Below are 26,088 nucleotides of genomic sequence, written 5' to 3' on the forward strand. Positions count from 1 at the left end.
TGGAGGAAGAAGAACTCCTGAAGAAGTAATCTGCGTTTGTTTCCATTATCGCTGGGATGAAAGTTGCAAACCTTGGGGTTTTCAGGTTCCGTCGTGTGGATCCACCCCTTTTGCTGGTATCTGCGCTAGACTCATACGACGGTCTAACTCAACAGACCAAGTGCTCGTGACCATCTGGATAGCCACCACTGAAAACATCCACTGAAAGACGCGATCTCCATAGCGATCACACTCTATCGCTGGAAGCCGTTCGCTGGTCACCTTGATGCGAATACGAAAGTGAGCAAGAACTCGCGTGAACGTGGCAGACACGCCACGCTGCTTAGTGACAACATGTCTGACCTCCGGTCACGGATGGTCTCGTGTGATGAATCTACCCATTTTGAATCTCCGTAATGTAGGCAATAATGATAGGCCAGCGTTTCCAGCAAACGATGAATCAGTGTAGTAATGGAATCATCCATGGTACGGGACGCTATGACATCGATTTCTTAGAAGTTCAGTTGGGTGGCGGCCAATTCACTGCGCAGATAGACCATTTCAAACGCTACATGACTCAATCTGGGGATTTCCATTGATCAGTAGGCGGTTTACCTCACGGATGACTTGACTTGAACTAGACTACGTGGCACGTAACGCGCCCTGGCACAAACGCTTGACGCCTTGGGTTGTGCCAGCCGTTGCTATAAACGCTTGCCAGCCATGAAGTGGTGCACTCATCAAAGCGTTCCGTATTCCGTGGACTCACCATTAGAATACAAAATGCATTGGCTCGACCAACGGGTTCTAGTCAGCTTGAATAATACTGGCATTGAACAGTTTTAACTTAAACGTTGAACCCGTCAGAAGAATGCGTACATTAGTCAGGCAGGGTGGGCGTCGGTGGCGAGCATTCTGCATTGACTCAATGCCATTGAGGTGTACACTGTCTATCTATGTGATCCTTCCATCCATAATTCCAGTCAACCTGACTGTCAAGCGGTAAGTGCTTGCACCGCCTTGAAGTTTGTATCTTTACGGCCTTTTTACTGAGAGAGAAAGGAGGCTCCAGCCCGCACTGCGTTCACGACGACGCCACCACCAGACTGTGGTTGAAGTTAACATGTTGAAGGCTGCAGCAGTGCTGTGCGACTTGCTCTTCGATCCAATCGAGTTGACAAGAAAGGGAGAGATACAGCTCGTGAATTGCCAATCGAGGATGGCGGGAAACATTCCATGCAACATTGGATGCTTCCGCCTTCACCGATAGCCGCGTCGAGGCTAGCGTACGATCGATCTACACTACCTAGCGCCGAGCAGTAAGTATTTACATCAGCGGATGAAGGATATGTTAAACAAACAACCGCGGCCCGTTCAACTGTACCCACGGAAAAACCTTGCGTCTCACCCGAGGGCTGTGAGAGCGCTGCAGCGTCGTGAGTTCATACGAGTTTTGTGCATCCCACGACCACTGCGGCCCCGGTGAACTTCAACCACGATCGGTGTTTCGCTTACGATTTGTTGATGTGTTAAACCACCCCGTGCTGTATCATGATCACGAACACTGCATGCGCGCACTTGAAAGCACGGCTTCACTACTATTGCATGTAACAGGAAAGCTAAATTTGCCAGGAGAGCGAGCTCAGCGTGCATGTACCTGTGGTGCTGTTGAGCCGGACGCCGACTGACGAATTCTGAAGTCTATCTCACTATCTTCAGACTTCAGATTCTGGAAATCCAATATGGTGTCCATCTCTGGACTCGACCGCCGATGCAGTGACTTTGGGCAGTGCTTCCCGATGGTTCACATGGCCCTGATTGAAGCGGTACAGTAGCTGACACATGAGGAGCGGGACCTGTTCCCAGCCGCGATTTGTCAAATCCGGAAAGGCTGGCGACCGATGTTCAATGCTGCTCGCCCTCGACTGCAACGTCATGAGGAATGTATCCATCCGTACCTTACTTAAAAGTACGCAATTGGTTTATCTAACTGCTTGAAGTATGGCTTCTTCCTTGAGGGGGAGACGGTCGGGGGTTTACTTGAAGCGGAGCTCACTTCCCATTTTGCACGCTTGTGCATATTCGACTAAACGCTTCGCATCCTCGTTTCACCGTACCAACTGCCTAGCACAAGACGATGGTTGCTGTAGCGCTACCCGTCGACCATAACACGGCCGACACGGAGCCCACCGAGGGTAGCCGAACCTATGCTATCATCGTGTGCGCCTTCGCGTCGCTCGGCGGCTTCTTCTTCGGCTATGACCAAGGTGTGACTTCGGGTGTGCTGATCATGGACTCGTTCCTGAACGACTACTGCGTGGGCTGGCACAACTTCACCTATGCAGACTGCACCAAGTCGTCGTCGGACCTGCCCGGCGAGTGGACCACGTTCACGGTCTGGTACAACATGGTGTACAACCTCGGTTGTCTCGTGGGCGCTCTGATCGGCGGCTACGTCGCCGACAAGTTCGGTCGCCGCGCCACCATCATGTCGGCCGGTGTTCTCTTCTGCATCGGTACAACCTGGGTGTGCCTGAACCCCGCTCAGGACCACACGCTCATGTATCTTGCGCGTATCGTGCAGGGCTTCGGTGTCGGTAACTCGTCCTTCTCGCTCCCGCTGTTCGGCTCGGAGATGGCCCCAAAGGAGCTTCGCGCTCGTCTGGCCGGTTTGATGGTGTTTCCCGTCACGTTTGGCCAGTGGCTGGCCAACCTTATCAACATCTTGGTGGAGAACGATGGAAGTGGCTGGCGTATCAGTAACGCGGTGTCCATGATCCCTCCTATCATCGTCATGTGCGGCATCTTCTGCGTGCCTGAGAGTCCTCGATGGACGTACCAGCAGAAGGGCAAAGAGAAGGCCGAAATGGTGCTGAAGCGCCTCCGACAGACCGAAAACGTGCAACACGAGCTAGCTGCCATTGGCGAGCAGATCGCCCAGGAATCGGCGAACGACTTGGGCCTCAAGGAGCTCTGGGAGCCCTCGATCCGCAAGCGTGTCATCATCGCCATGGTGTTCCAGCTGGGACAGCAAGCCACAGGTATCAACCCCATCATGACCTACGGCTCGATGATTTTCAAGGACATCACAGGCGCCGGCATCTACGCCTCGCTCCTTCTGAGCGGCGTTAACTGTTTGAGCACGATGCCGGGTCTGTTCATGCTGGACAAGTTTGGTCGCCGTCAAATGGCGCTGATCGGAGCTGTGGGTATGGTCATCGGCCACCTCTTCGCCGCCATTCTGTTCACTGCAATCTGCAACGGCAACGTCGACAACGCCGGGTGCCCGCAGGTCGGTGGCTGGTTCATCTGCATCGGTACGGCCTTCTTCGTGTTTAGCTACGCCGTATCGTGGGGCGCCGTGCCGTGGATCTACTGCTCGGAGATCTTCCCGCTTAATGTCCGCGCGACGGCTGTGTCGCTATCGACGGCCGCCAATTGGGTCGGTGGTGCGCTCATGACGGAGGTGGTGAAGCTCTTCCCGTACCTGAACATCAACGGCGTCTTCTTCATGTTCGCGGGTCTAGCCGTGTGCTGCGGGCTGTTCGTGTACTACTTCTGCCCGGAGACCAAGGGCATCTTGCTCGAGGACATCGAGGAGCTGTTCCACAAGCCCGTGAACGCCAAGTCTCCCGCCGGGTACGTCGAGGCCAAGTCCCCCGTCGAGCTGGCATAACGAGAAAATCTGTCGACCAAGACTCGAGCATTACTGGTATGGTGAAGGGTGAAGTGTTCACCCTGCTCGCAAAATACTAGCGGGGAGGGTAGTGTTCAAGTCAAATCGTTGTTAGGCTGCTATGTGTAAAAATCAAATCAACCGTTAAATTCTCACAGCACATCAACTCCACCGAGAAGGCTATCGGTAGCACAGGTGGAGACTACCGATTCCCCAGGTGCGAGAGAATAGCATATAGAGCGATAGCACACAGTGCCCTCGATTTACGAAGCCATACACGTGTCCTGCACCCACGCGTTGGCCTGCTTCAGGTGATCTGAGGGGTCGTCGTTCGACCTCTGGTCCTGCTTGTAGCCGAAGCACCCTGACGCCTCCTCGATGCAGTCTGCCAGCTTCGTCATGAACTGAACTGCCGGTTGATCTTGTTTTCGTTCACAATGATGGCATCATCCCCGTTGAGCACGTCGTCCGAGATCGAGCCTGACGGATTCAACGCAGGCTTCACGTTGCCCCCCGGCCGCACAGAGGTCGTACATCCACTGGTACTCGTCGTCTGTCACTGCGTCCTTGGCCAACATCTTCAGTCCCTCACTCGCACACTGGAATGTCCGTCCGTAGCGGTATATCATTACGTCGTGCTCCACATCTGCACGTTCCTTGAGCGTCTGCAAGTACTTGAAGATCTTGGCCGCCGAAATGATGGGCGAGTCGTCATTGTTGATGACGGAGAGCGTGTCGTTCGACGCCGCGAGCAGGTTCCAGTCTCGGTCTCTGTAGTTGACCATTGGGATGCCTTCTAGATGTCTGGCATTTCAGGAATCGGCAAGTTGTCTTCATCTTGATCGGATAGCGCCACTAAATCACTGAAAACGATCTGGTTGGAGGGTAGGCAACGAGCTTTCGTCCGGAACCAAGGCGCTACTTTCGTTGTAAGTAGTGCCAAAAGTTACCATCATGTTCTTCCCGCCATACCAATCTGCAATCGAATCATCCCAGTTGAGGCACATCGTTCCCAAGCGAGTCAATGGGTGTCGTGGCGCTCGTTGGTAACTTGTGGGCCGGCAGATTCAGCAAGGTAGTCTGAGATTACCTCTCCAGTTGGGTCTGCTATCGGAATATGCTGTCGACCGATGTTTAGTCTGGTAGTCCCAGCCACCTCCCCTATCTTGAAGTTCCAGCCTTGGTATGTTATCAGCGTAGTCCCAAGGCAGAGTTCCAGCCTGGCGGTCGCCGCCACTAGCTTCTTCCTGGCAGGCAGGGCACAGCCGCATCAACGTGATCGGCCTTGACGCCCTTAGGGTTGGCACTTCATAGGTCATTTTCGCCGATAGCAGGTAAGAACTACAGACTAGGACAAGCTTGAATTCACTGGCAGCTGGGGAACTCACAACTGACGCTGGAAGACCAGCGCTGGCCAGCAATTGCACTGCGAAAGGCCGTGGCGGGGTCAAGTGGTGAACGTCCCTCCGCGGTCGTCCACCGCCGCCTCTCAATGTCCAGCGCCTGTAGACATCAACGATTCAAGATCCCAACGTCGTCCAACTTCAACTTAACCTCTCGAACCGCATATCATGCTAATTCACAGTATGTCGACGTATCCAATGCGAGACCGTCCGTCCATTAGCTGCCAGCATGTCGGACGAGGACCAGCGCCGCACGGAGCAGTACTTCCTGCACACGGCGGCGCCCCAATGGGGCGACGAGCGCCGTGAGCAAGTGGAGGCATTCCTGGACCATCACCGCGTGGTGGGCAAGTGCGTGGCGGTCGTGACGTCGGGCGGCACGACGGTCCCGCTCGAGCGCAACACCGTGCGCTTCCTCGACAACTTCTCCACAGGCTCCCGGGGCGCCGCGTCGGTCGAGTACCTGCTGGGACTGGGCTACGCTGTCATCTACGTGCACAGACCGGGCTCCATCGCCCCGTTCGCGCGCCACCTGCAGCGCGCCACGAGCTCGGCGCTGGACGTCGACTTCCTGGAGCATGTGGACGTGCGCAATGCTCTCGTGGGCGAGCAGGAGATCCGGCTGCTGGTGGAGGACCCAACGGCCAAGAAGAAGGTGACGGACGCGGTGCACAAGCTGAGAACGGTGCGCGCAGCCAACACGCTGCTGTCGGTGCCGTTCACGTCCGTGGACGACTACTTCTTCGTGCTGCGGATGGTGGCGACGTGCGTCGCGCCCTGGAAGGAGCGCGTGCTGTTCCTGCTGGCCGCAGCGGTCAGTGACTTCTACATCCCGCAGCAGGACCTGTCGGTGCACAAGATCCAGTCGCGTGCCGGTCCGCTGGAGCTAACGCTGCAGCAGGTACCCAAGATGCTGGGCGTGCTGCGTCGCACGTGGGCGCCGCAGTCCTTCGTGGTGTCATTCAAGCTCGAGACGGACTGGGACATCCTGCGCAAGAAGGCCAGGCAGGCCATCGCCAAGTACGCCATGCACCTGGTGGTCGCCAACGAGCTGCACTCTCGCTTCGACGAGGTGCTGCTGATCACCGACACGGACGAGCGCGCCATCACGCGGCCCGAGGACGAGACGGACATCGAGGCGGTGCTGATGGAGGCGGTCGCGCGCATGCACTACGAGTACATCGCGTCTCACGACGTGTGCGTGCCCGAGGAGATCGGCCACCGCGTCCCACGCAGGGTCTTCTCCGGGTCGTGGAAGAAGCAGCTGCCCGCGTCTGTGCAGCGCGTGCTGTCCGCGGTGGACGAGCACAAGGAGGAAATCCTGGGTGTGGTGCTGGGCGGTTTGTTGTCCGTGATGCTCAACATGCTGCAGAATCAGCTACGCCGGTCGCGCTAAACGCTCAGGGGGGAGCGACCTGGAGGTAGATAGGATAACTGACTGGTCTGTATTGATCGACTGCCTCTCACTCACTCACTCACTGCTGTGCTTGTGCTTGAGGCTCTCCAGGAAGTCCTTCTTGGTCTCGTCCGTCGTCATGCCGCCGCGGCAGTTCGGCGACGGCTTGACCTGCGCGTTGGCCGCCCACTGCTGCGGCGTCTTGCTGAGGATGCTGAGCGCGTGCACGCCGTCGCTCAGCTCCTGCTGCAGCGCGGCGTTCACCATGCGGTGGCGCTGCAGCAGCGGCTTGCCGTCGAACTGCTCGGCCACGACCACCACCTTGAAGTGCGTCTCGGCGCCGCGCGGCACGTTGTGCATGTGGCTCTCGTTGATCACGTCCAGGTGCGTGGGCGAAAAGGCGGCCAGCAGCTTCTCGCGGATGCGCTGCGCGACGGGCCCCGCGGCGGCAGCGTCGGTCATGAGGCGGCGGAGCTGCACGGAGCCAGTAGTAGGGAATTAATAATGGCGCGTCGACGCCGACAGCTCGTCTAATGCCACGCACCTGTCGCGACGAGGGGAGCAGCGAGGAGCTCATATTGGCGGATTGGCTTCTGATTGGCAGGCGGCACGCATAATCAATGTGGCGCACATCCCGACGACGTATCGCACATAAATACTCACAGCGATACACTAATTAGTGTGGCGCACATCTCGACGACGTAACGCACGTAAATACTCAGATCAGTACACTAATTAGTGTAGCGCACATCCCGACTCGACGACGTGGCTCCCCGCTGTATCAGCGTCCCAAGCCTGAACTTCAGCCATGGTGAGCCGCGTCGCGATCGCCTACTAGCAGCGCTGGGCGCTCTAACGCCGTGTTCTCTATGTGTGTGTGTGCTGCAGATTGAATCCGTCCTGCTGGTGAGCCGCCAGGGCAAGACGCGCCTCGCCAAGTGGTACCTGAACGCGTCGCTCAAGGAGAAGACGCGCATGATCCGCGACATCACGTCGCTGGTGCTCTCGCGCCCGCACAAGCAGTGCAACTTCATCGAGTTCAAGGACAAGAAGATCGTGTACAAGAGGTGCCGCCTGTCGTGCTCTGTGGGCTGTGGTGGGGGAAGCTCGCTCCGCTCACCTCTGTCGGTGTCTTGTGTGTGGCAGATACGCGAGTCTGTACTTCATCGCGTGCATCTCCAAGGACGAGAACGAGCTCATCACGCTGGAGGCCATTCACCTGTTCGTGGAGGTGCTCGACCGCTACTTCGGCAACGTACGTGAGAGTGTCAGAGGCTGCTGGAGGGTTGGGCAGGGAGATTGACACGTCAATTTTTGGGGCGCAGGTGTGCGAGCTGGACATCATTTTCAACTTTCACAAGGTAGAGCGGCGTTATCGCAGTTTGCCTTGACTTTGTTTGCTTTGTACGGACTAATGCGGTGGTGGTGTCAGGCGTACTACATTCTGGACGAGCTGTTCATCGGCGGCTACCAGCAGGAGTCGAGCAAGAAGGAGATCCTGCGCATCTGCACGCAGCAGGAGGACTACATGGACGAGTCCAAGGAAGAGGGTTTCGCTCGCCCCCGCACGGGCACGCGCTAGAAGACCCACTGACTTCTCCTTTGTTGCGTCCGTTCTACAGTCCACTGGCAAGTGATACACAGTCAGAAGCACACAATGAACAATGATAATTGCTTTCTCTTCTTTATGCAGACAGCTAGCTTGTGAGTCGTCGCGACTTGCAAGTTCCACAATTTTAGTTCGCGACCTTTTGCCTCGAAACATCAGCAGGTCCGATACGCGACGGATAGAACTGAGGCTATGTCCACGGTAAAGAGATCTGTGGCACCCGCGGGTATGTGCATTGACTGGGTGCTCAATGAAGCCTGGATACCTGCTCACTTGTTATCGAAAGCTGGTGCGCGAAAGAAGGTGTTCCGCGCGACTGCTGGGCTGACAATTGACCAGCAGCTTCAGGTGGCGTCACAGTTGAAAGCAGAAGGCGACGATGTCCTCAAAGTAAGCATGGGCGGACCGGAAGTATTTGTCGCTGTACTGTATACGCTGACGGGTGTTTCTGCCTCCTAAAGACAATTCAGCAGATGAAGAAGGCCACGAAGAGCCAGAAGCAGACAACGAAAGCGAACAGCCTGAAGGTAACAATGTGAAAGAAAGCAATACTTGGTATTATGCACTCGACGCTTAGTAGCTCACCAACCTGCTGCAGTTCGAATGGTTTCAAGAGCATAGTCACATGAAAAAGCTTGAAGAGGTGACGTGATACTCCTCGTCTAACATGATTTGAGCGGTCACTTTCTCAAACACTTTTGATGAACTAGAATTGCTCGAAAGAACTGGAGTCGATGCTGCTGCGTATGTACAATGAGGCGTCTACAGCACGAGAGTCAAAGAAACTGGAACCTCAGGATACGCCGAGCAAGGGTGGTGCTACACTTCATTCTACCCGCGACATACTGAAAATTGACGAGGAGAACAACCATGATGAGGAAGAGGGCTCGATTCCGACGTCAGCATCTGTGATGTCTACCAGCACAATTTACGCGGCGGAGTTGGAAGATTTGATTCGAGCTGAACAGCTCAACCGAATTGCGCTTATAAAGCAGATCACATCGGAGCGTGAGCAAGTAGGTAACACTTTCAACCAATTACTAGTACCTATTATTGACAGTGCACTATCCAGCGAGCTGCATTGAAGCAGCTTCTGACAGCCTTTTGCAAAGGGGAAAATGCCCATTCGGAGCAAAGCAATCAATTGCCAACGGAAGACATGCAGGTGCTGCATAACATCACAGGCGTTCACTTGAATTTGTTTTTTTCATGATATGTGTTATCTTTGCAGGCTAATGTGCACCAGTTGATCTACGATGCAGTTATTGGAAGGCAAATGATCGAGGCTACACTAGAGGAAGAAGTGGTGTCGTGCGAAAAGGATTTCGATCTCTGTTATCGAAAAGTGTTGGAAATGCTTCGGGGTGGGTCTAATGCAGCAACTGAAAGTACCGATGCACATGAGCAGAAGATCATTAAGATGCTAGAGACCACAGGAGGAAATCAATGTTCTGACGAAATGTTGCGAATTGAGGTGGTCGAAGGCTTTCGTGGTGCTTTTGCTGTTTTCCGTCATGACCTTGGGAAATACGAGAAGGAATTTATCGATGCTGCATCTGCTACAGACGCAGCAGGTAGAATTGATGTTGCCACCTCCAAAAGTGGCGGGTGGGGTGACATGGATGAGGAACGATTTCTAAAGGTTTTTCGGAGCTACGAAAAAAAGCACGGCGCTGGCAAGAACCCACAACTGCTGTATGACCAACTCGCTTTGGTGCTGCCGACAATCTCTCCAATGGATATCAAGAAGCACGTGCGGTTCCACCAGCATCTTCGTTTTTACCAAGAGAAGCGAAAGGATCGCCAGCATGAGCTAGATCGGAGGTTGGAAGAGCTACAGAATGAAGCTATTATGAAGTTCCGAACCGTATTTGAGCAAGAACAGGCGAGAATTTGCAAATTACAGCAGTTAACTAAAATGCAGGAGCAATGTGAAGAACGTCACGAATTAGTTTCCCGATGGCGCGTGACGAAAGAAGCTAAAGAACGGATAGAGATGCAGCAGCGTGAAATTGAAGCATTAATGGAAGCTCAACAACAGCAAGAAGAGGCCATTCGGTGGAAACGAAAACACGATCAACAGAAACTGGCAGTTGACGGATACAAGTACGTCAACCTGTTGGGTTTGACACACACTTTTTGCATCAGAATCTTACCTTTCTATTCCTGTAGGAAAGATAAAGTTCTTCGGAGAATGGCAGGTGAGAAGCTATCGATTGAGGAAGAGCAGCAACGAGAAACAGAACGAGCACTTCAAAGTGTTGTGAATGCTGAACGAGTTCAATATCGGCATCATGAATTCCAGGTTTGTTCATAGTGAACACTCGAGAATTTGCATGGTACTTCACAATTTGCTTTTTATTTTTTTTTTCAGCGCAAACTTGATGATATGAAACTCGAAGAAATCCATAAGGCCCAACTTGAAGAGCAGCGGCTAGCAAAACTGAACGAATTAAAGGAGAAAACACCGTACGCACAAATCATCGCGAACATAACGGTACTCATGTGAAGCTGGTATGCGTGCGGTGTTTCCTACCACTTCTAGCGTGCTTACATATTTCGTTACGTATTTCCTTTTCAGCCTGATCCTGAACGCACCCGGCAGGAAACTGTAGCATTTCGTGCGAATGTTGAAGCTGCTCAAGAGGGCCTGCCGCTCAGTGTACGTTCATCAACCCACCGCTTCTATTTTCCTGAAGCTCTAGCATTTACCTACATTCGCTTGGAATATTTAGGAAACGGGGCTCTTTCCAAGCCATGGATACGATTGCGATACGCTCTTCAAAAACGCAAGATTCAAGCTTGGGATTGCTCTTCGGGTACGTTGTAGCCTGTCTTGGGACTAGAGTCACCCGATATGTACTGAGGCTTTCGCTACTGTGTTTAGAATGCTGGGTTGAATTCCAGCGAGTACGCGCGCCAAGCACTAGCAAACGTCAAGGTTTGTAATGTAGGAGCGTATAGAAACCACGTACCCGAGTCAACAAAGCTGTGGTAGGGAAGCAACCTTCAATGCAATATTTTGGCGTGTCCACACGGCACCGGAAAGAGGTATTGACGAATATGAACAACTACAATGGCGCACGCGCCAATCTCTACAATATATCAGTATGAGCTCCCAGATCGCGCAGTAACTTTGTGCCACTTGCAAGCTGCGCGTTTAGCTTGCGCAAGCTCGTCATTGCTCGCTTGCGCAGGCCAAACTGTTCCTTCGCAATCGCCTGAATGGAGCTCTCAACCGTCTGCAACCTTTCCACCAGCTCCGCCTTCGACAGCGCCGCATGCTGTGCCTGGATCGAGTTGGAGGCTGCAGCTTGTCGTCGATGGGTGCGGTTCATCCACCGCACGCAGTTCATCTGGCTTCGTCGGTTCCGCTTCTCCGCTTGAGTCGAAGCCTTCACATTCTGCATCGCCTCCTTAAGCTGCGCGCGCTCCGTCTTCAGCTCTTGCAGGGAAGTCAACGCCTGTGCAAATCCCGTGTTATTTGTACGGAACCTCACCAAAACCTGCAAAATTCGAACTATCAGCATTTTGTTTTGGGTGGCAATGAACGCTGCCCAGTCTCAGCGTAGCGTCGAACGTACCACGTGGGTGTCTCGGCACCAAAGTCTCCAGTCAATTTCGTTATGAACCTCCAATAGTTCATCCTCCTCAAAATACGGTCGACGCTTGTCGTCTGTCGCCAACAAGTTCCGACTGCCAAAACCTCGTTGCAACCGGCAGCTGAGCACCCCAGTGTCGGTTCGCAGTGCATCCTGGCCTTTGGTCAGCATCGTCCGAGCATGTCGCTGCCAAATGGGTCCCATGCAAACCCCCTGCTCGGCATTGCGAGCCACACACGCCAGGCGACAGAGCTCCTGCACGTCCAGAAAGTCCCAGATGTGCTGTTTGCACTCGTCCGCGAGCTCCAGCAACATCGACTCGAGCTCTTCAGCCGGTTCCCGAATTTCTTCGGTCTCCGATAAGGTTTGGGCAATTTTCACTTCAGAAATGGAATTTGCTAACGTAAAATTTATGTTAAGAACAGTTACGAACCGTTACGAATGTCCAGATGGCTACATTTATATCGACTTCAACGTCAGGGCTATTTCGTGAGTTGCTACGAGGATGACAATTACGGGCGCGGCACCGGCGAACTATGACCCGGACTTCGCCTGCTGCGGAGGTTGTTCGTCGTCCAAGCGCGCCGATGCGTATAATGGCAAACTGGCGACAGGATCGCTCGTGTTCATCTGGGACATCAAGCTCAAGACTGACCCGCAGCCGGTGTGCACGCTGACGTTCCCTTACGACCCCGCATTGAATGAGCAGGTCGGAGAGCGAAGAGTGAGAAGTGGACGCTTGGTTGGAACTAGTTATCCGATCGACAACGACTACGACTACCTCTGCTGTGAGCAGCGAGGACAGTGTCTCGCACTCAACGAAGACGCGTCCGGGAAATGCCAGTGCGTCAAACGATGGGGGTTCACAGGTGATCACTGCCAGGACAGCGGTAAGTATTGCAGTAATTTGTGCTTTCCTTTTGACATAGATTCTTACGTTGTTGATGCAGTGTATGATGTCGCAGAAGTTGCAAACGCAGAAGTGTTTCCAAACGCAACGAATTTGTCTTCTGTAGACCACTTGCTACCAGATCTGCGTAAATACCTGCTCGCATTTGACTACGACCCAGCTATTACTAGTGCTTCGACGTCGGATACATCGCCAGGATTTCTTGATGTTCTGGAAACGGGTTCCTATCGACAATTTGGCTGGTCCACGACGGCCTACTTCCTTCTCGCTGCGGCATTTTTTGCGATTGTATTCATTTTTCAGCTTTTGTGGTCGTTCTGTTTCTTCAAGTGCGGTTGCCGCCGCCGAAATGCTCTCGCCAAGCCTAAAATCTACAGTAAGCTGCAGAAGATTCTGTGGGGTACCGTCATGACGTTATTTCTTCTCATAAGTTCGGTGGCTGCTGTCATGACTTTTTTCGTGGTGCACATTGACATCGAACCACTAGCGACACAAGTGTTCACACTTCTGAATGATACACTTCCTAGCAACTTGTCAGCATTTGAGGCGAGCTTCCTGTCGCCGATAAACGCTCTTCTCGCAAACGGATATCAAGAAGCCAATGAAGCATCATTTTTCCTATCTGACATCCAAAGCCATTCACTAACAGACTTGGAATCACACGTATTTCTAGACAGGCAGAGCTACGCAGAAGACGTCATAGGCAAGCCCGTGTTCGATCTACTTGAACCTCTAACTAACTACTCCGCACTTTACCCAACGGTCAACAACGACTCTGTCGACTGCGAGTTCATGAACATCACGCAACCTAGTGTACTCTCTCGAATGACGATAGGTGGAGAAACTGGTTGCTTCAAGTGTAAGACATGTCTGACTATTGTGGATCTTATATCTGACGCTAAAACATCCTGGCGCAAAAACATTTTCGAGGTGCAGATCGACATGCTCACGTCTAAGCACCAGCTTGCAGATTTTGGTCTAGCGCGTAACACACTCACACCAGCAATCCAGCGTTTCCTTGACAGAATGCACCTAATGTGCAGTGAGTTTCGTGTCGCGAATGGACGGCTCACAGCTAGATACAACACGATGGCCAGTGAGATTCACCAGTTCTCGCTGTTTGGGATTTATACTCTTTGTGGTCTGTGCGGGCTAGCAGTTATTATTGCGATAAGTGCATTTGCACATGGAATCTTGACTGGTCGGCGAAAGCTTGGCCGTGCTGCATGCTTTTTCTCGGAGATCGCGTTTTTGGTCGCGCTGATTCTTTCCGGAGTGCTATACACAATGGCTATCATGACGCAGGATGCAATTGTTGTTCTACAACGTCTTGATGAGAACACATCCGCATTTTTCCCTTCCGCTCAGCCTGCGGAAGATGTAAACAGAATTCTATTCGACCACAACTTCGTTGAGGCAACCGATATGGCGGAGACTCTCGCATTTAGCGATACCCTTCGTGTCCCGCCATATCCAACACCATCCACCGATGATCCCGATCGATCCAACTTCACTGCGCTGTATGATATGCCAACCCTTTTTGCCCTGGAAAGGCTCACGGCGAATTCTGATGAAGCGTTAGTGGAGTTATTTGCGTGGAGGGAAGACTTCGTAGAGTCTCACTACGATCAACTTAAGGTGCTAGCACTTTCGGATTCCAGTGTCCCCACTCCGTACAATGGAACACTGCATCAAGACTTGCTAAACTCGACAATACAGCGACTGATGGACCCCGATAGCGACGGTAAGCTCGTGACTGCGAACGACCTCTTGACAATCCAGACTGTATTCAACGAGAGCTGGCGGGGTGTTAGCGACGAAGGTCGATCTCTGAACCGGCAAATTCAATCGGAGTGGCTGTTCGTAGCGCAGTTGTACTTCCAGAAGCAGAAACTCGAGACCTACGTGGCTACAGTCTCGACTCTCATTGCCAAAATCCATCCGTTGCTGGGTAAGTCCGATTGTAGTCGTGTGACGCGGCACCCCCGTGTCTAACCGCACTTTTTTCCCATAGACGATCTACTTGTGAAGACCAAAGCGATGGAAGCCGCCGAGTTCCAGCTCAAGGCGCCCGTCGAGTTCGTGACGGACTCCATCCGCGCCAGCAAACTGGGCGACTGCAGCTACAACGGCAACTGTGGTACGCACGCAGCAAATTACAATGTGCCCCACCGAAACGTTGCATCATCTGACTCGACTCGTCTGCATGTGCATACAGCTTGGTTTCGGGCTGCACTGAACGAGTTGTTTGACCTTTTCCAGCAGATAGTGCTCAAGGCCGAGCGCGCCTCCATAACCTGCGCCGTGAGTGCCGTCTCTTTGCTGCTCGCAGTGCTGAGCACCAACGCCTTCACGTCTCGCCAGCGGCGGGTCGTCGTCAAAGTGTACTCCGCCAACTAAGACCAATATCCACTGGTACCTTCATTCCCTACTATTCTGCCTTCAACCTGCACCGAACACTTGCGAGGTGCAGGCTCAACTAGCAAAAATCAGTCCACCCGTTGGATATTCCTCATTTCTCACGCGTAGACTAATCGGTCCACTATTCGGGCCACATAATGCTTCGAAGTAGACAGATTTTTCGGCCAATCAGAGCTGGCCCTGCTGCATCCCATAGCCCAGGACGGTCATTCCCAAATTCGCCGAGATGTACACACAACTGCCGCCGGTCTACGGGCGCGAGCGCTCGCTCTCGTCGCCCTCCGCGCCCCCCGTGGACACCCGCAACCTCGGCTACCAGGTGACGCCCCAGGCGCCGCCCGAGGATCGCCGCGGCTCCTTCCACACGCAGCAACAGGCCCCTCTGTTCCCGAACATCGGTCAGCAGCAGAACTACGGCCAACCTCCTCCAAATTACGCCCCGCAACAGCAGAATTATGGCCAACCTCCTCAGAATTACGCTCCACAGCAGAACTATGGTCAACCGCAGCAGAATTACGCTGGAAGTCAGCAGAATCTGGCAGCCCCAGTGCAGCAGCAGCCGGCCCCGTTCCAGCGTGAGCCGACGTTGCACGGCGGCTACGGCCCCGTCCAGCCGGGCAGCTTCGAGTCGTCAAGGAGCTCCATGGCCCTGATGCCCGACGGCATGGCCCCGACGCCGTCCAGCGTCGTGGAGCTTCGCTTCCGGTGCAAGGGGCTGAAGAAGTCGGACTTGCTGAGTCAGTCCGACCCCTTCATCGTGCTCTACATGCAGGAGGCGCAGAAGCGCGGATGGCGCGAGATCGGCCGCACCGAGACCATCCAGAACACGCCCGACCCGACCTTCGCCAAGTCCTTCCAGGTGGATTTCTTCTTCGAGGAGGTGCAGAGATTGAGGGTGGAGGTCTTTGACCGGGACAGTTCGTCCGAGAGACTTTCGGATCACGACTTCCTGGGGTGTGTGGAGATCACGATGGGTCAGTTGATGTCGTCCCAGGGACAGTCAGCGATCCTCAAGTTACTGCAGAACGACAAGAACAGGAGACACGTCCACAATCTGTCGGGACATGTGGTGATCGACGCCGAAGAAGTGTCCACCTGCGCAGACATGATTAACGTTAGGTTTACTGCAACGAAGCTGGACAACAAGGACGGGTGGTTTGGCGCCTCGGACCCGTTCCTGAACATTTATCGACTGCGGGATGAAAATGCTGATCCGCTAGCCACTACGTCGTGGATTCTAGTCTGGCGAAGTGAAGTGATCATGAACAACTGCGACCCGAAGTGGCGTCGTGCAACTCTTAGTGTACAGACACTTTGCAATGGAAACCTGTCGAGATTGCTGAAGATTGAATGCATGGACTGGGAGAAGAATGGTAAGCACCAGTTTATCGGCAGCTGCACTGTCAAGGCTGCGGAGTTCGTGACGGGAGAAATTCGCAGCATGGACCTTATCAATCGCGAGAGGCAAGCGAAGAAGGGCAAGAAATATAAAAACTCAGGCGTGCTAGTGCTTGAGCAGATTGAGTTGTTCAAGCGTCATACGTTTGCAGAGTATCTGCGTGGCGGCTGCGAGGTCAGTCTGATCGTAGGAATTGACTACACTGCCTCCAACGGTAGTCCGTCTGATCCATCAAGTCTGCACTACACAGGTGCAAGTTACCAAGGACAACTCAACGACTACCAAGCTGCCATCTCTGCGACGGGTGCGATTCTGGAGCCGTACGACTCTGATAAGCGTTTCCCAGTTTACGGCTTTGGTGGATTGGTCAATGGAGCTGTGAATCACTGCTTCCCGCTGACATTCGACCCGACCCAGCCTGAAGTCGAAGGCATTAACGGCATTATGAGCGCATACTCAAATTCGTTTCAGTTTGTGCAGCTCCACGGTCCGACACTGTTTGCACCTTTGGTACACCAGGCTGCGGCAATTGCTAGGACTTTTTCAGCGCCGTCGGAGCAAGGTGGTGGTGGCAACCTCAAGTACTTCGTGCTCCTCATCATCACGGATGGTGCAATCATGGATATGCAACAAACGATTGATGAGCTAGTGCAGGCCTCGACGCTTCCGCTATCGATCGTAATTGTTGCTGTGGGCAATGCGGACTTCACTGCTATGAACGCCTTGGATTCAGATGATAAACTATTGGTTGACTCAAGGCGGATACAGGCAGCGCGCGACATGTACGTTGACTGAAGCTTCTTACGAAATCTTATCTTATTGCCGAAGCGAGACTAACTGTATTTCTTGTGTCCATGTAGTGTTCAATTTGTCCCCTTCAACCAGTTCCGCCGGAACCCGGCACGGCTAGCAAAGGAGACCTTGGCTGAGATCCCAACTCAGCTACTACAATACTACAACATGAAGGGCATCCAGCCGCGTACACCGTTGCAGCGCCAAGGAACCAGCTACCTGGTCAGCAGCTCCGTTAGCAGTGGACTAGCTGATGCATTAGACGTGGAGGTCTAAACTTTGCCAGGGTCGATTATAGCCGACAATAGGATTTTGCTTTTTATCTCCCTCCCACCACCACCACCACTCTCCTTTTTAAACATATCATACTTCATGCCACCGTCCTCGAAGACCAGGGTGAAGGTGAGAGATTTCGGAGCGGTAATTTTAGCTCGTTGAATGGTCTTCGTCCCCACCGCAAAAGTCGGCACCCGGCTGCATTTTCGGCAACACCCCAGACCAGTCACAAGGGTCAGGTTGCAGTGCGGTGGAATCGCGACGCGATGGCGACGGTATGAAGACGATCCTGGGGTTTGGCTGACTGTGGGCATTATCATTCGCTAACGATTGTAAAATCAAATTGGGCAGAGCCCAAATAAGCGAGACGAGATCCTCGGAGCAGATGTGGTGGTCTCGGTTCCTGGCCTGGTTGGTTGATTGGTTATGTAGGTGCCACGGATGTTTTTTCTTCGATAGCTAACGAATTTGATGTCTTGTGTTACTTCGTGAAGGTCTCCGTACCGGAGGATGATGTAAATATTTTCACAAGCGCCCCTGAAGTGTCGTCCACAGTCCGTACTATCGACAAGGTCGGTGGTGTCAGTCCCTGAAGATACAATGGTTACTTCGTTTCTCACTATTGGGATGAAAAATGGTGTGATCTGTAGTCGGTGTTCGACTTGCGGGTGACTTCAAGTCGAACCGTAACCAATGTGGCCCAACAAACGATCATTGCAGGCGCAGAAAAGGCTGAAAAGCATCACGAAACCTTGAAATCCAACCTGGTCGCGTTAAGCCTCGTGCTATCGTATATCGGAGTGAGCATCCTGGTGTTTCATTTCATCGAAAAGTGGAATGTTGTGGACTGTGTATACTACGCGATGGTCATCGTCACGACGGTGGGCTACGGCGACGTGGTGCCGAAGACAACTGCGGGGAAAGCGTTCACGATTTTCTTCGCCTTCTACGGCATTTGCACAATTGGTGTCGCTCTCGGCCAATTGGCAGCATGGTTCCTTCAACGCCAACGGCATGTCACGAAGTTGGCCACGCAGAAATTACTCAGCAACGTCGAGAATGCAGCAGCGACAGTCACTGGGGCGATCACCATGGAGGACAAACAATCCAAACTGCGCAAAAGAGACAAGGCTAAGACATACTGGAAGCAATTTCAGCGCAGTCTTCCGAGTTGGGCGCGCAAAATTTTCTCCGATAGCAACAAGGCGCTCTTTCATGCGTTTGTGCCGATTGTTGTTTCCGTTCTAGCGGGACTCATTGTGGGGGCCATCGAAGGTTGGCCAGTCTTGGATTGCTTCTACTACACGGTGATCACGATCACTACGGTGGGCTTTGGAGATCTGTCTCCGACATCAAAGAGTGCCCGCATCTACGCTATTTTTTATCTTCCACTGGCTGTGGTGACGGTGGCGCACGGTATCGGCTCGATACTCAACGAACTGAGTGCTAGATCCGTGATGAAAACCAAGATTAGCATGAAAGAGCTGCTAGATATGGACACGGACGGCGACGGCAAGGTGTCGCAGCTGGAATACCTGTGTTACATGCTTGTGAAGCTCAACAAGGCCGACCAAGACGATATCGACGGCATTATGGCTCAGTTCCACAAACTTGACCGAGATGGCAGTGGTGCGCTGGATCGTGATGACCTTGAGCGTCTAGATCGCGAGCTTCAGCGCCAGAATGATGAAGAGGACAACGATTAGATCGAAGCTAGTAAGCTACTACCTACCTACAAACAATACCCACAACTTTGCTTTTCTGATACGTTTTGTGTATCTCCTTACTGTGAAAGACAAAACTTTTCCTTCCTCTCTTTACAGGTCAGAGTTGAAGGGCCGTACGAAGGAAATTTGGTAACAACTGTCATGGCGGCCTGAAAGCCATCCGAGTCAAATCTTCCGCGGCCTGCGGGCCCCGTCACCTGGCCCAGCGGCGAACACCCCTCCCCACTTCAAATGACGCGCTCCCTCTGGCCGCTTAATACGGTCTCAACGTCAGCAGGGCGCAGGATCCCTCCCCCGCTGCAGTTCTGTCAACGCAATTTCGACTCCTAATTTCCGTCTGGTGAGATGAAGCAGAAGCAGCTTCCAGTATCCATGATAGCCAATACATGCAACAAACTACTCAATCGGTACACTTATCTAGCATTCGTCGCAAACCAGCTCGTCCCAGGTGGAGAAGGGTATCGGTGCGCCTCGTCGCTATCGTCGTTACCCCACGGCAATTTTTCTCGATGATCGGAGGGCAACGCCGCCTTCTCCTCAAATGCCTCCTCCTCGTCGGCATCGAGATCAATTTCTGGCTCCACTTGACGCTCTTCGTAGCAGGCCCAGTCGCCGATCAAGCACTCCTCGGAAATGCGAGCACCCTTGAAAAAGGCACAGAGATCTCGCGGGTCCTGAAGCAAACGAGCGAATACCTGGAGGAAGTCCAGCTCAAAGTCGAAGGAAACAATGCGGTGCGTCTTGGTATCGAACGTGAAGTTGAACTGGCCCTCGCCGTGGAACACGCGTCCCAGCGTCTTGCTGGCGATACGAGGATATCGACGCATCGCTTCCGGGAACATGACCTCCAGCGTGTCCCGCGTCACCTCGTGCTTGTAGGTAGCGTAGGAAGTCACAATGGACTGGTCGCCACTGGAAACTACCTTTGAGCGCAGGTAGCGGAACTCGAGACCCGAGAGGGCCTTGGTATAGAGCTCCCACTGGTGGAGCATCACGTCACGCCCAGAGAATCGGCCTATAATGATATTCTCATCCATGGCCTCCTTGACATACTGCACCGCGTCGACAGCGGATCCCGGGTGGTATCCGTTCTCGAACACGCGGTGGTACTCCATGATCGTCTTGACGTAATAGCCGTCTAACGCATCGCGCCGATTGAAAGTCCGAGCGCTGAGGATCTGCTGGTACTCGAGCAGGCGCTGGATCTCCTGCTTGAGATCCATCACGTCCAGTTCCAGGTTGTAGAGCTGCGACGCCTGCGAGTCGCGCGTGCGCCACCTGAGCTTCTTGCGTTGGTAGGGGGCACGTCTCGCTGCTGCGAGGGCCGCGATGGCCGGTACCCGTGGTGCGAGCACCGGTCGGGTCTGCACGGGCGTCACGCCAAACGTGTCGGCGATGGAATTCGTCTTGTGCATTTAGAGATGGGAGGGGTCTGTGAGGTTCACGGTGAACAGTCCACGGCGAGTCCGCAACTGGCCAGGCAGGACGGCAGGACCAGACCTGCGCAGATTTCGACTACATGCTTCGGTCGGTTTTTCTTTCGATTGTTTCATCCCACCGCCCGCATAGATGCGGCGCGCTGGCTGGCGTAACGCTAGTGGCGTTGGGTTAGCGGTGGACAGCTTGGTCTTTGCCCAAGATTTTTAGCAGCGTGCCAGAGCAGCAGGACCTGTTAATGCGATCAACCTATGGCATGAATTAACCCTGCGCGCTCGTCGTCTAACGACAAGGCTTAGCATCTTTTGTGTGGAGACAAGGCACCAGCCACAATTCTTCCTTTTCTGCACCACATTTGCTACGACTTGTGAAAGCTTCCATGGGCACCTAAGTTCTCGATTTCCCTGTACGTTGGAGTCGCATCCCTGAAGAGATAGTTTGATGCACAAGCAGAGTCAACCAAGCATCTGGAGAAAGGTGGTATAGCGGGCGGCAAATATAATTTAACCTGACACACTTTTGATGCACCTCAACACATTTATCGAATCAGCTCCTACAGTGGAGTTAACGTTTCGTCCATGCGCTACACATAGTTAAATGCAACTTGCTCCGCCATGTTCCCTCCCGCGAACCTGCCCGTCTCAACCAGAGAAGGCTGTCGGTACTCCTGGTCATCATCGTCGTTTCTCCTAGGTGTCGTTTCTTCATGCCCGGGATGGAATACAACGGTTTCTTCAGGATAGGCGTTGCAGTAGGCTCCTGGCTGCATCTTGCCCTGGTGGTTGTCGTAGCATGAACAGTCTCCGATCAAGCATTCGTCGGAAATGCGGGCGTCCTGGAAAAACGCGCACAAATCGCGCGGATCTTGAAGTAAGGGCGCGAATTCCTGGAGGAAATCAAGCTCGAGATTGAACGATACAATGCGATGCGTCTGTGAGTCGAAGGTGAAGATGAAGCGGCCTACGGCCTGGAATATGCGGCCCAGTATCTTGTTCGCAATGCGAGGGTATCGACGCATTGCTTCTGGGAACATGATCTCCAGCGTGTCTCGTGTCACCATGTACTTGTAGCTAGCGTAGGAGGTCACGACTGTCTGTTCTTCCCCCGAGGCAACTCGAGATCTAAGGAAACGAACGTTCAGGCCAGATAAGGCTTTAGTGTACTGTTCCCACTGGTGAAGTATCATATCCCGACCGAAGAAGGGCCCAATGGCCATATTCTCGTCCATTACTTCCATGACGAACTGCGTTGCATCGATTGCAGCACCGGGTTGATAGCCGTTCTGGAAGACGCGGCAGTACTCCATGACCGTCTTGACGTAATAGCCGTCCAACGCGTCGCGCTGGTTGAACGTTCGTGACTGGATAATCTCCTGGTACTCAAGCAACCGCTGGATCTCCTGCTTCAGATCCATCACATCCAGCTCCAGGTTGTAGAGCTGCGACGCCTGCGAGTCGCGCGTGCGCCACCGAAGTTTCTTGCGTCGGTAGGGGGCGCGCCTGGCCGCAGCGAGGGCCGCGATGGCCGGCACACGGGGGGCAAGCACCTGTCGAGTCTGCACGGGCGTCACGTCAAACATGTCGGCGATGGAGTTCTCCTTGTGCATTTAGGGATGGGAGGGGGGGGTTGTGCAGTCCGAGCAAATTCGCAACTGACCGGGAGCTGCGACTGTCAGTAGGGTCGACCCAATAACATCTTGGAATTCTGTACACGCTTCGATCGTTTTTTCTTTCGATAGTTTCATCCCACCGCTCGCATAGATGCGCATGGTTGCGGCGTGCTCGCTCACATTACACTTGTCGTCAGCTTGGTTTTGGCCTTGGTCTTGGCCCTAGATTTTTAGCAGCGTGCCAGAGAAGTACTAGTACCTACTTGAGACTGTTAATGCGATCAACTCGACTATGAATTAACCCGGCATATCGTCTACAAGTTGTTGACGAGTCGTAGAGCTGCAAGAGAGAGCTTCAGACAAGGCTGGACCCAAATCATTTGTTGTGCTTTAAGTTGTTCAATTCTACGACAGCGTGATCTTTGATCGTCGGAGATGTAGCTTGGACCAGCTGAAGTCTACTTGAGCTCGAGTTGTTTAGATCGGTTTCAGAAGGAACGTTCTTGCTCAGGACGCGTCAAGGATGTGGTCGAGTTGCAGCTTGTGAAGGTCGGGAGAATGCTGTCCGTCGTCGCCGTCGTCGCCGTCGTCGCCGTCGTCGTCCAAGTAGATGGAGATCCGATACCGAGCCTTCTCTTCGTCGTCGCCAAGCTGGAGAACGGGGTATTTCCCCGTGTCACCGATGAAGAATTGCTCGGTGATTGCAGCTCCCTCGAACAGCTTGCACAGCTCGTTGGAGTCTTGCAGCAGACTCGCGAAGACCTTGAAGAAGTCCACTTGGGTGTCATAGCACACGACGCGATGGGAACGCGTGTCGAACGTGAATGTGGATACACCCGCGCCTTGGAACCTTCGCCCCAGCAGCTTGGCACCGATCTGCGGCTGCTCGCTGCGGATCAGGGGGAACATAGTTTGGATCGTGGTCTGCGAGATCTCGAACGTGTACTCGGCGGTGGTTGAAACGATCACGACCTCATCTGCAGAGGCAATCCGCGACTGCGTGAGCGTGCACTGCAGCCCTGGGAACGCCGTCGTGTAGCGCGCCCACTGGTCCAGTATGACTTCGTACCCGACGAACCGACCCACAGCGACCTCCTCGTCCATCATGTGCTTGACGAACTCGACGGCGTCCGCCGGGCTCAGAGCTCCGTTGTCTGCTGCGTCGGACTGAGGGTTGTACCCGCGCTCGAACACTTTGTGGTACTGCATGACCCGCTTGACGTAGTAGTCGTCCAGCGTTTCGCGCTGGTTGAGCGTGTGCGTGCGCAATACCTGCTCGTACTCTTGCAGCGCGTTGATCTCCTGGCGCAGGTCATGCAGGTCCAGCTGCAGGTTGTAGAGCTGGGAGCTCTGCTGGTCGCGCGTGCGCCACTTAAGTTTTTTGCGTCGCGGGCCTCGGGCTGCAGCAGCGTCGGCCGTCACTTGAGGAATTCGCGGTGCCAGGCGCTTGGGCCCAGTAGGTGCTTTGTCTTCGTCGTCTTGTTGCCGCATGTTGCGGTGGTGGTGCTTGTGGGGGAGGACTACGACCACCGTGAACGGGTGGTGCGTCTGGCCCGTGACGAATTGGAAAATGAGTGGGGTCGAGTACCGGGCCAAACCACTTAACATCTTTCACGAGTCGAACTAGCAGCCGGCCGGAGGACCTATGCCGCCCAGGAAAACGGTCGACGGAAGCGCTGGACTGATCTCATTTAGTCGCATTCCCACGCGTGCAGGAGACCAAGATACGACTGTAACTACCGTTGTACGCGGCTCGACTAGAGTACACGGTTCTAGCACGCGAGTTCAAGAAAGCTCCGCGCACAAAGCGTAAAGAAGTGTAAGGTGGTGAGTCGCTCGCGACGTTAAACAGAGGTATTGCAGGCGCCACCGGGCATGGCCCCAGGCCCCCGCTCAGCACCGCACACATGGAACTGGAGGCAGTCTTGCCAGCAGGTCGTGATCATCCTCAGGCGCAGAAATACGCAGGCGCTTATCCACCGCACAGTTCTTGAGGCCGAATGAGCACTTGAAATCCAGGCCGTCCGAACAACTTTGCGCCTGTCGCCAGTGCAGTTGAGCGGCGCCGAATTGACTTTTGCCGGTGGCTCTGGCCTGAAGTGATTACTCCACGTCGCCCCCAAGACGCGGTAGATCGTCGCCGCCCAGGCCGCGGGGTTTGCTTTAGTGTAGACGTCGAGCCTCTCTCTCTCTCGTGATATCCTACTTTTGAAAAGTAAAGTATTTTCGTCTGCAAGCTTGGGCGGTTGGTTCAAGGAAAATCGCTCAAGAGTGCGAACACCATTTCTGCCTCGGTAAACTTTGTTGCGTGGGATCAAGGTCGAGTCGAGCGACGATATCAGCAGCCTGCCTCGCCGTAATTACAGCGGTGCTCACGGTCATCGGCGTGCTCACCCACACATATCATTCCTGAGATCGTACGCAACCAACTAGCTGCGCTCGGCAGTTTTCCATCTCGAATACAGGAATGCACTGCAGTATAAGCGGCGCAGCAATCTTATGTCGACGAAAAATGTCGTTTCGCCAGCAGAATACGCACCACCAATGGATTGACCCCCTTGACTGTTTTCGCTGTCCCGTGTTGCCGGTCGCAGCTCCTGACGTGCGCCAGAGTTCTGCAAACACATCTGTGCGCTGCCGCAGCGATCACGCACACTTAGAGCTCCCTAGAGCTCAAGGTATCGGAATCCAAGCGCCACCGAGTCGTCTAAAACCGTAGGATTACCTTGCCGTGCACGTATTCGGGCGTCTGCTCTCAGACCATCTCCTCAACGTGACTACACGAGCAGACACGCCAGTGCTACGGCCTTCGCACCATATGCCTGCCAACCACTTCCTGCACAGTAGTGGCGTGGAGAGATCCGTGCTGAAGCTAGCCGTGCTGACTCCATTCTGCATTTGGCACGGTGAGACCAAAGACACATTCGAGGTATTGCAGCGAGAGGGAACATGAAGGTCTGCTACGTTGTGTTGGTAGCCGCGGCATTGTTGGCGGCGCTGCCTACGAGCTCAGGAGAAGTACGTCAGCAAGTGGCGACTACCGAGATGGGGAGATTGGTCCATCTCCGCCGGGCTCTGCACGAAAAGGCGCCGATTGTGGACGCTAGCGGCGAAGAGGAGGACGCCGAGGAGGACTCGTCCGACGACTCCGCCTCGGATTCTGTGGCTCAAGCTGCGGAAGAGTTCGACGAGGCCGCGAAGGAGGAGGACAAGAGGACCTCAGCCCCGACGAGCGATGCGTCGGACCTGGTTTCTGAAGAGGAGGAGGAGTTCAACGAGCAGGCCGAGGAAGAAGACGAGAACGACAACGCGGATGCACCAACGAAGGCGCCAACGAATCCACCGGAGTCGTCCGACGTGGCAGAAGAAGAAGAGGAGTTCGACGAGGCGGAGAAGGAGGAGAACCAGCACTCTACGACGACAGCGCCGATTGCTTCTTCGTCTGTCGATGCGTCTGAAGCGGAAGGATCAAGTACCGAAGTCGAGCAAGAAGAGAACAAGAGTACTGAAGCCCCGACAAGTGCACCTAGTACCTCAGTCACAGAGTCGTCGAGTGTAGCTGAGACCGAAGAGGGGTCGGAAACTGCTAAGCAGGAGGAAGAGGCGAGCACCCAAGGATCGTCAAGTACGTCCTCGGCTGAGTTAGTTGATGAAAGTGCAGATGACAGCGGATCTGGCAGCGACTACAGCGACGAAGCGTCTGACGCCTCCGACAGCGACGAGGACGAGAGCGGAGAAGCGTCGGAAGATGCAGAAATCAACTCTGTAGATGAGAAGTACGAGGCTGAAGAAGGCGGACCGAAGCCGTAACCTGTGATGAAATATCGGTGTCATGGTGTTCGTTTCATAGTT

At 53.9% G+C, this 26,088-nt stretch overlaps 15 protein-coding genes across 15 annotated transcripts; 9 read left to right on the forward strand and 6 right to left on the reverse strand.

Annotated features, from left to right (window-relative positions):
* Window positions 1-2,116: 2,116 nt before the first annotated feature.
* On the forward strand, window positions 2,117-3,655 carry IUM83_12643 (Major Facilitator Superfamily (MFS); the record flags this gene model as incomplete). Its single annotated transcript, XM_067937284.1, has 1 exon — window positions 2,117-3,655. The coding sequence occupies one exon, from the start codon at window positions 2,117-2,119 to the stop codon at window positions 3,653-3,655; it is 1,539 nt and encodes a 512-aa protein (XP_067790458.1).
* Window positions 3,656-3,918: 263 nt separating this feature from the next.
* Window positions 3,919-4,440, reverse strand: IUM83_12644 (uncharacterized protein; the record flags this gene model as incomplete). The annotated part of the gene is made up of 2 exons (XM_067937285.1): window positions 3,919-4,076; window positions 4,179-4,440. The coding sequence occupies 2 exons, from the start codon at window positions 4,438-4,440 to the stop codon at window positions 3,919-3,921; spliced, it is 420 nt and encodes a 139-aa protein (XP_067790469.1).
* Window positions 4,441-5,287: 847 nt separating this feature from the next.
* IUM83_12645 (uncharacterized protein) lies at window positions 5,288-6,454 on the forward strand (the record flags this gene model as incomplete). Its single annotated transcript, XM_067937286.1, has 1 exon — window positions 5,288-6,454. One exon carries the CDS (start codon window positions 5,288-5,290, stop codon window positions 6,452-6,454), a length of 1,167 nt encoding a protein of 388 aa, XP_067790457.1.
* A 75-nt stretch (window positions 6,455-6,529) lies between these two features.
* IUM83_12646 (BolA-like protein) lies at window positions 6,530-7,031 on the reverse strand (the record flags this gene model as incomplete). The annotated part of the gene is made up of 2 exons (XM_067937287.1): window positions 6,530-6,928; window positions 6,999-7,031. The coding sequence occupies 2 exons, from the start codon at window positions 7,029-7,031 to the stop codon at window positions 6,530-6,532; spliced, it is 432 nt and encodes a 143-aa protein (XP_067790468.1).
* A 231-nt stretch (window positions 7,032-7,262) lies between these two features.
* IUM83_12647 (AP-1 complex subunit sigma-2) lies at window positions 7,263-8,036 on the forward strand (the record flags this gene model as incomplete). Its single annotated transcript, XM_067937288.1, has 5 exons — window positions 7,263-7,265; window positions 7,343-7,521; window positions 7,601-7,709; window positions 7,780-7,815; window positions 7,887-8,036. The coding sequence occupies 5 exons, from the start codon at window positions 7,263-7,265 to the stop codon at window positions 8,034-8,036; spliced, it is 477 nt and encodes a 158-aa protein (XP_067790379.1).
* Window positions 8,037-8,255: 219 nt separating this feature from the next.
* On the forward strand, window positions 8,256-11,061 carry IUM83_12648 (Coiled-coil domain-containing protein; the record flags this gene model as incomplete). Its single annotated transcript, XM_067937289.1, has 11 exons — window positions 8,256-8,289; window positions 8,350-8,453; window positions 8,525-8,590; window positions 8,662-8,706; window positions 8,774-9,079; window positions 9,295-10,169; window positions 10,236-10,368; window positions 10,438-10,560; window positions 10,645-10,725; window positions 10,799-10,882; window positions 10,951-11,061. The coding sequence occupies 11 exons, from the start codon at window positions 8,256-8,258 to the stop codon at window positions 11,059-11,061; spliced, it is 1,962 nt and encodes a 653-aa protein (XP_067790413.1).
* Window positions 11,062-11,158: 97 nt separating this feature from the next.
* IUM83_12649 (uncharacterized protein) lies at window positions 11,159-11,980 on the reverse strand (the record flags this gene model as incomplete). Its single annotated transcript, XM_067937290.1, has 2 exons — window positions 11,159-11,569; window positions 11,648-11,980. The coding sequence occupies 2 exons, from the start codon at window positions 11,978-11,980 to the stop codon at window positions 11,159-11,161; spliced, it is 744 nt and encodes a 247-aa protein (XP_067790456.1).
* Window positions 11,981-12,170: 190 nt separating this feature from the next.
* Window positions 12,171-13,531, forward strand: IUM83_12650 (Transmembrane protein; the record flags this gene model as incomplete). Its single annotated transcript, XM_067937291.1, has 3 exons — window positions 12,171-12,555; window positions 12,616-13,434; window positions 13,512-13,531. 3 exons carry the CDS (start codon window positions 12,171-12,173, stop codon window positions 13,529-13,531), a joined length of 1,224 nt encoding a protein of 407 aa, XP_067790409.1.
* Window positions 13,532-14,300: 769 nt separating this feature from the next.
* Window positions 14,301-14,975, forward strand: IUM83_12651 (Transmembrane protein; the record flags this gene model as incomplete). Its single annotated transcript, XM_067937292.1, has 3 exons — window positions 14,301-14,526; window positions 14,590-14,715; window positions 14,794-14,975. 3 exons carry the CDS (start codon window positions 14,301-14,303, stop codon window positions 14,973-14,975), a joined length of 534 nt encoding a protein of 177 aa, XP_067790368.1.
* A 247-nt stretch (window positions 14,976-15,222) lies between these two features.
* Window positions 15,223-17,463, forward strand: IUM83_12652 (copine-like protein; the record flags this gene model as incomplete). Its single annotated transcript, XM_067937293.1, has 2 exons — window positions 15,223-17,177; window positions 17,256-17,463. 2 exons carry the CDS (start codon window positions 15,223-15,225, stop codon window positions 17,461-17,463), a joined length of 2,163 nt encoding a protein of 720 aa, XP_067790410.1.
* A 266-nt stretch (window positions 17,464-17,729) lies between these two features.
* On the forward strand, window positions 17,730-19,169 carry IUM83_12653 (uncharacterized protein; the record flags this gene model as incomplete). Its single annotated transcript, XM_067937294.1, has 4 exons — window positions 17,730-17,738; window positions 17,815-17,874; window positions 17,958-18,035; window positions 18,114-19,169. The coding sequence occupies 4 exons, from the start codon at window positions 17,730-17,732 to the stop codon at window positions 19,167-19,169; spliced, it is 1,203 nt and encodes a 400-aa protein (XP_067790411.1).
* Window positions 19,170-19,603: 434 nt separating this feature from the next.
* IUM83_12654 (uncharacterized protein) lies at window positions 19,604-20,605 on the reverse strand (the record flags this gene model as incomplete). Its single annotated transcript, XM_067937295.1, has 1 exon — window positions 19,604-20,605. The coding sequence occupies one exon, from the start codon at window positions 20,603-20,605 to the stop codon at window positions 19,604-19,606; it is 1,002 nt and encodes a 333-aa protein (XP_067790546.1).
* A 1,092-nt stretch (window positions 20,606-21,697) lies between these two features.
* IUM83_12655 (uncharacterized protein) lies at window positions 21,698-22,233 on the reverse strand (the record flags this gene model as incomplete). The annotated part of the gene is made up of 2 exons (XM_067937296.1): window positions 21,698-21,748; window positions 21,859-22,233. 2 exons carry the CDS (start codon window positions 22,231-22,233, stop codon window positions 21,698-21,700), a joined length of 426 nt encoding a protein of 141 aa, XP_067790514.1.
* Window positions 22,234-22,743: 510 nt separating this feature from the next.
* IUM83_12656 (uncharacterized protein) lies at window positions 22,744-23,844 on the reverse strand (the record flags this gene model as incomplete). Its single annotated transcript, XM_067937297.1, has 1 exon — window positions 22,744-23,844. One exon carries the CDS (start codon window positions 23,842-23,844, stop codon window positions 22,744-22,746), a length of 1,101 nt encoding a protein of 366 aa, XP_067790366.1.
* A 1,210-nt stretch (window positions 23,845-25,054) lies between these two features.
* Window positions 25,055-26,046, forward strand: IUM83_12657 (uncharacterized protein; the record flags this gene model as incomplete). Its single annotated transcript, XM_067937298.1, has 2 exons — window positions 25,055-25,142; window positions 25,214-26,046. 2 exons carry the CDS (start codon window positions 25,055-25,057, stop codon window positions 26,044-26,046), a joined length of 921 nt encoding a protein of 306 aa, XP_067790367.1.
* Window positions 26,047-26,088: the final 42 nt, after the last annotated feature.

Source organism: Phytophthora cinnamomi (genome assembly GCF_018691715.1).
Source record: "Phytophthora cinnamomi strain GKB4 chromosome Unknown Contig46, whole genome shotgun sequence".
Taxonomy (NCBI): domain Eukaryota; phylum Oomycota; class Peronosporomycetes; order Peronosporales; family Peronosporaceae; genus Phytophthora; species Phytophthora cinnamomi.